Source organism: Cajanus cajan, chromosome 1, assembly GCF_000230855.2.
Source record: "Cajanus cajan strain Asha chromosome 1, NIPB_CcT2T_4, whole genome shotgun sequence".
NCBI lineage: Eukaryota > Viridiplantae > Streptophyta > Magnoliopsida > Fabales > Fabaceae > Cajanus > Cajanus cajan.
Genome location: NC_138517.1, coordinates 1,190,590 through 1,197,925, shown reverse-complemented (window position 1 = coordinate 1,197,925; position 7,336 = coordinate 1,190,590). Strand labels below are relative to the sequence as shown.

Sequence of the window (7,336 nt, the reverse complement as noted above, 5' to 3'; positions counted from 1 at the left end):
GATTATTAATTTATTGAAATTATAGTGTTGTGGTTTTTTTTGTTGTTGAGAAAACTCTGGAATTGGAAATTCTTTATGAATTTTAATCTTTTAGGAGTATCTTTGAGCATGGGTCTAGTTTTACCTATAGGATAAGGTATATAATTAGGTCTTTCGTAAGAAATGAATTTCATTAATTTAATATTTTAAGAAAGTTAGATAGAAGTTAGAGAGAGAAACTCTAAAATACTCTTAAACTCTTCCCTTGAGAGTATTTTAGTGGCCGAGTGGTGATTCAAAACTTGGGAGGTTGAGAATTGGGCAGTGGTGGTTTAATGTGGAGTTCTCACAGCTTAGTTCTCCTTTTTCTTCTTCTTCTTCCTCATTTCTCCTTGATTTGAAGGTAAATGAAACTATTACTAAATTCTTGTTGGATTTTGAGTTGAATATTGCTTGAAGTTCATTAAATTTGTTGTTGTGTCGATGATTGAGAAGTATTAATGTTGTGTTGGATTTTGTTGGTCTTAGTGTTCTTGATGAATAATGAAGAAATTGAAGGTCTTGATGCCTTTAATGGTTGCATGTGACATTTTATTCAATTTTGAGTTATGTGATGAAAAAAGATGACTATTTCTAAGTTGCATGTATGAATCTTGTATTTGGATGAGAGAAATTTCGGGGTGATTATGTTGTCCTTTAATCGTTGTGTTCGTTTCTGGACTCATGCCTATTTTCTAGGTTCGATTGCTTGGAGAGCCCATGGAGGTCGCTCAAAGCAAGTATGTGTGGCCAAATCAAATATGCTTTTTGACTTGACTCGCTCAAAGCTAATTTTGATCGCTCAAAGAAAGATTCGATGACTCGGAGCAAGGTGATACGGTGTTACAAAGGTAGTACCTGACTTCACTTGCTTAAAGCGAATTCTTAAGCACTCTAAGCGAATTTATCTCACTTAGAGCAAGGGTTGGCTCACTTTAAGTGACTAGATCGAGACTCTCAAGATTACTCTTTGTTTGAGCGAGCTTAAAGCCAACTATTGGGCATTCAAAGCGAATTCTCATCACTCCAAGTGTGCTCTAAGGCGCTTAAAGCATCGATTAATTTTCCTTTTAACTTATAATTTTCTCAACTTATTTATTGATCTGGTTATTTACATGATGTATGATGAATATTGAATGTAGTTCATTGTATATTGATGATTAAATTGTTGATAGTTGAATGTTGATGAATGATGTTGGTTTTATATACATTGGTCTAGGATAATGTTTATAGATAATTAATTGTTAAACTGTTAAGACAATGATGTCGATAATGTTTTAGGCATTTATGCATGATGTATCGATTGACTTATGACTAGAGGAGAAAATGATTTTGAAAGATGAAGATCCCAGTGTGAAAATATGGTGTTGTGGTATTTCAAGAGCTCGGTTGTTAAAAAGCCTTCCTTGAGTAGGCATTGTCTCTTGGAGTGGGGTATTGAGTCTCTTCTAGGTATTTAGTTAATGTTTGAGTAAAATATGAAAACAAGGGCCAAAATTCCTAACTGAGTACTGAAATGACATAATATTTGGAGGATAGTCAACGGGATAATCACATAGGTGGCTTAGTTATGCAAGTTAATGCCATAGTAGATTCACACCTAAGTTGTTCTACCCTATTAAGAATACTAGGCTTCTTAGTTTAATTGGTGAAACCTGAAAAACCATCTTGTTGTGGATTTTTATCCAAATTGGCTTTTGATCGAATTGTATTGAAACGATCGCATTGTTGTTAGTTTGGTAAGATCAAACCACTTAGATTGATAGCCTTTTTTGTAAGAGATCTCCTAGTTAAAATTTGTGACAACATGTGTAGTTGATTTGTTGTACGTATGTGGTTGAGTTGTATGATGTATATGCCATTTTGTGGTGTTGTACAAATTGAATGATAAGTTATGCATATGATGTGTTGATATCTATGTTATTCACATGCTATGTTGAATTGTGAAGAGTTGTATTGTTTTGTTGTTCAAGTTTAAGAACATGTTGTAATGTCTAGAAATAAGTTGAGTTGTTTATCTTGATAATATAGTAGAGGTTACTTCTATAATGATTATTGTTAATTCTTTTGAATACTAGTTTATTCTTGCATGTTTTCCATGTGACTGGATTGCGATGGTCATACTTAGAATGGGAGCAAAGTATAGATAGGTTGGAGGTAGAGCTTGGTTGAGGCCATGTCAAACTAGTGGCGATGTTGACTTTTGGAGCTACCTTATTGTAATTGGATTAGTTGTTTATGGTGAGTTTGATCAATGACTAGGATTATCATCTTAATATTTGGATTACTATACATATTTCTATACTTGTGTAGAAGTCTTATTACTCTAGTTGTTGATTAAATTTTTATTTATATATGTTATAATACCTATATCTAGATATGACTTGCCTAATAATTATGGGTAATTAGTTGTATATTTTTCGTTGCTAGTGATTGGACTATTAAGTATAATGACCTGATAGGTTGTTATACTATTTAAATTTTTAATCTTATGATGAATATTTTTTTTAATATTTTAATTACAATTAAAAAATATCTAATTATACTTAATATTGATAAGAAATTTACTTAAAATAATTGAAAAAATAAAAAATCATTTGATGAATAAATAACTAAAATATTTGTAAATTTGACAAAATAAATTATGATACACTTGTCACAAAATAATAAAAAAATACATATAAAAGTTATCATATTTTTAATCATGAATTTTCAAATTTATAATATAAGAATTAATTTAGAACGTGTGTTAATTATCTGCAATTATAATTTACAACATTAATAAATATGATACTTTGTTTTGGTGTTCACATATTTTTGACTTTTTTATCCTTTAATTAATTAATTTAATTATTATTTTTATGTATTAATTAATTTATTTAATTGTTTTAATATTCTAAAATTAACTACACACTTTTAGAATTTCATTATCTCTATTTTATTTTTCTATTTATTTTTCATGACGAGGCATATAATGTCTCATTTTCAGTTTTCACTAGTTTTTATAAGATTAATTGCAACATTCACTCATTTGTCTTTGTCCTTTTCTTTTTGTCCAGATTATCTTTGTTTTCTCCGAAAAAGAAAAAGAAAAAGAAAAAAAAAAGAAATTACCTCTTTCACTGTCTAAGATCTAAGCCCAATTTAGCAGACAAGCCTGGGCCGGACCCAACAACTACTGCAGCAGGCAGTGAGGAATAGAATCTACTGTCTCGCACTCCACGTGTGGCTCTCACGTGCCAGGCTATCTCGTTATTTGTTTATTGTTTGTACTATAAAGTAGAAAGATTCTTTACAAAATCAAATCGACTAAGATATGAACCCACTAATTAGTGCCTAATCCATTTTCACCTTTTTAATTATTATTAATTAATACCACCTCCTGTCTTTTTTGGTAAAATAAAAATCTTATTAATGTTAAAAATAATTTTGAATTATTTCGGTAGAAATTATATCAACTAAATTAATTAACTTTCTTAATTCTAATAAATTAGATATTTGAGTTTTATATAAAAAAAATTAGAAAAATTAATTAATGTGGTCAATAAAATTTTGAATAATATTATTTTAAGTAATTAGTACAAAAAGAAAAATGATTTTATATTTGTGACAAATTAGAAAAACTATATATAGCCAAAAAAAAAAAAAAAAAGTAAAAGTAGGCACATATATAGATTCCAACCTTGCTTGCATTACTTTGATTCTATATCAACTCCGAATTATTTGGCAACGTGGAACCTAATTTGATTTTGATGTGTGATCAAGGAAGCATAAAAATGGTGACAAAAGTTTAGGAATACGTATATTATGTGTATGTGCCGTGTTGTTCCCCAGAAAAGTAATATTGTCTTTTATGTATTTTACTTCTTGAACCGAGTTAACAAACGCGAAAGATCACATGCCATATTAAAAGAAAACACAAGGCAAAACATTAATTAGCGTTTGACCCGCAAGATTTTATGTTCTAATTGTGACAGGTTTTGCTTTATTCTTGCGTTTAACTAACTATAACCGAAGTGCAATACGCAAGGCGTTTCTAGGCTAGTGCCTTTATCATCAACATTAAGAACCTAATTAGTGGAATCAAAACATTCTTTGTTTTGATGGGTTCATTATCAATATAATTAATGCGTTGAAGTCAATAGCACCTTAGTGAATACTCCTAATGTTTAGAGTATATACATATATCATAGAATAGAAGTAGCTGCACCTTATTTAAACCCAAAAGCAATTTATTTTATTAGAAGTTTTGGAAAGAATCAATGCAAGAAGTAATTGCATTGTTTTATCATCCAAGAATACACAGTAATATAAGGTCTTCGAATCTTAATTTTACGTATGGAATCTGTCTGCTATGATGGATGAAAAATATACATCTTTTGTGTATTTATGATGTCTAAGTAGGAATTAGTCATTATTTTTATCTTTGTCTTTTCTTTAAATTTGGAAAGATTTAAATGAAAAAAAATATTTATTAATATTTTATTTTATCTATCATATTAATTTTTATTTACAAGAATATAATAATATAGTATCTCCATTATTCTCTTTTACATCTTGCAAATCAAATAGGGTATATTTTTTTTCTTAAGGTAAACCAAATAAAGGAGTTTCATCTTAATTTTCCTTTTCTTTTGATTTATCCTGGTGGCCTTTCAAACCGAATACGCAAAAAATGAACAAATTTTGTGATTCTAAATTTGTTTTGAGAATAATATTTGATGGGAAAAGGAAAGAAAATTTGGAGAAAATAAAGGCTTTTGCAGTCATTTTGCCGAAAAAGACCAAAATGGTTATGCAGTGTGCCTCATGAGAGGAGTCACACAAGGCTTGACATGGCTGAGCAAATATCACAGGCACAGAACATTTCCGTTATTGGGAATTGTTCCTTTCTGTACTACACTGACATGGTGACAAAATTTTTACTATTTATATTAACGTGTTGAATTTCTATAACTAATTTTTCTTAATTTCATCCCATTCTTCATATCTTTTTCATTATTCTCCTTTTCATGCATTTCACATCTTTCGAGAACAAGGGTGTGACCGTGGCAGAGAATATTTAAATATATGCATATTATTTAAATTTCTTACTACTCATATTAATTAAAAATGAAAAGAAAGAGTTGTAGATAAATAATAAGAAAAAGAAAGATAATAATTTAGAATGAGGAGTAAAAGTGAAAAAGCAGGGTGGAAGTGGAATTGAAATGAATGTGTATTTAAAGGCGGGCATCCTTCTGGAGTGGCAGTTGGAAGCAGGAGGAGCATGCTTACGTGATCATAAGAAATAAGAATAATAAGAAAAGGAGGAGGATGTGCGAATCAAAGCGAGAGGAGAAGGAAGAAGGGTGGTGGAGGAGAAGAGGAAGAGGAATGTGGTGGGAAGCAAAGTGGGTATGGGAAGTGGCGTTCCCGACAGCGGTGACAGGGCTGATATTGTACCTAAGGTCGATGGTATCGATGATGTACCTGGGGAGGCTAGGGGAAAGCTCCCTGGCGGCAGGGTCACTGGCCATGGCCTTCGCCAACATAAGCGGCTACTCGGTCCTCTCGGGGCTCTCCCTAGGGATGGACCCACTCTGCTCCCAGGCCTTCGGAGCCCACAGGCCCAAACTCCTCTCTCTCACACTCCACCGCTCCATCCTCTTCCTCCTACTCTCCTCCATCCCCATTTCCCTCTCATGGCTCCACTTCTCAAAGCTTCTCCTTTTACTCAACCAGCCTCTCCACCTCACTAAACTCTCCCAAAAATACTTACTTTTCCTCCTCCCGGACCTCCTCACCCACTCCTTCCTCCACCCCATCAAGCTCTACCTTCGGGCGCAGAACATCACCCACCCCCTCACCCTCTCCTCCCTCGCCGGCACCCTCCTCCACCTCCCCTTCAACTTTCTCCTATCCAAACACGGCGTCGCCGGCATCGCCGCCGCCTCCGCCGCCTCCACCTTCTCTATATTGATATTCCTTCTTTTCTATATCTGGATAACTGGGGTCCACACTGCCACCTGGACACCTCCCTCGCGAGACTGCTTCACCGGCTGGAAGCCGCTGCTTCGCCTGGCGGCGCCCAGCTGCGTATCCGTGTGTTTGGAATGGTGGTGGTATGAGATTATGATCCTGTTGTGCGGCCTCTTGGTGGACCCCACTGCCACCGTGGCTGCAATGGGCGTTTTAATCCAAACCACCTCCTTTATCTACGTTTTTCCCTCTTCCTTGAGTTTCGCCGTTTCCACGCGCGTCGGGAACGAGCTTGGTGCGAATAGGGCCACCCGGGCCAGAATCTCCGCCGTGCTCGCGCTTTTTTTAGCCGCGGTTATGGGGTTCTCCGCGCTGCTTTTCGCCGTGGCAATGCGCCGCCGCTGGGGGAGGATGTTTACGTCCGACGACGGGATTTTGAAGCTTACGGCAGCTGCGCTGCCCATTCTGGGGCTCTGTGAGCTCGGCAACTGTCCGCAGACGGTGGCGTGCGGTGTTTTGAGGGGGACTGCGCGGCCCAACGTGGCGGCGAATGTGAACCTTGGCGCGTTTTATTTAATTGGGATGCCTGTGGCCGTTGGGCTTGCGTTTTGGCTTAAGGTTGGGTTCTGTGGGCTCTGGCTCGGCCTGTTGTCGGCCCAGGTTTGTTGTGCGGGGCTCATGTTGTATAGGGTGGGCACCACCGATTGGGAGTACCAGGCCTCCCGGGCCCAGATGCTCACCGCGCTTGATGACTCCGACGCTCAGAAAGAACCCTTGATTACGGTTTGATCGTGAATGCTTGTTCATGCTGTAATATTCTTTTTTTTTTTATTTGGTAACTTTATTATATTAAAGGGAATTTGTCAAATAATTATTATCGAAAAAAAATATTTTGCGTCGCCGTGAATTATTTTAAAAATAATAAAAAATATATAATATAAGGTGATTATTAAAAATGAAGACATTTATTGATAATGTGAAAGGAGTCTGTAAGAGTAAAATTTCTATGAGTGAATGAATTAGAAGTAATTGTATAAGAGTAAAATAGTTTAAAAAAAATGTATATACAGAAAAAAAGAAAAAACGTATATTTCCACCGATGGTTTTTTTGGACGAATGGGAGATGGATACAAATTGGTGTTAAGGATAAAGAAGATGATCGTTTGTCATTTTCAACATCTATTTGTATGTCATTTATATTTCGATTCTCACACGTAAATGGAAATAGGAGGACTATGTATGAATTTCGAGACTAACGGATAAATGGATCAATTCCTTAGCCAAATTGAGTGAAGCCTCCGACTGTTCCAACAATATGCTTTATGGCTATGAATTTATGAATCTATTTTTAATGTAT

General features: G+C 35.1%; 1 protein-coding gene across 1 annotated transcript; it reads left to right on the top strand.

The window, feature by feature from the left end:
• Window positions 1-5,188: 5,188 nt before the first annotated feature.
• On the top strand, window positions 5,189-6,939 carry LOC109803899 (protein DETOXIFICATION 51). The gene has a single exon (XM_020365571.3). It carries the CDS (start codon window positions 5,335-5,337, stop codon window positions 6,766-6,768), a length of 1,434 nt encoding a protein of 477 aa, XP_020221160.2. The 5' UTR covers window positions 5,189-5,334; the 3' UTR covers window positions 6,769-6,939.
• Window positions 6,940-7,336: the final 397 nt, after the last annotated feature.

Excerpts from the sequence above, each read along its gene's own strand:
- LOC109803899 (XM_020365571.3), top strand. The coding sequence starts at position 5,335 with ATGTGCGAATCAAAGCGAGAGGAGAAGGAAGAAGGGTGGTGGAGGAGA.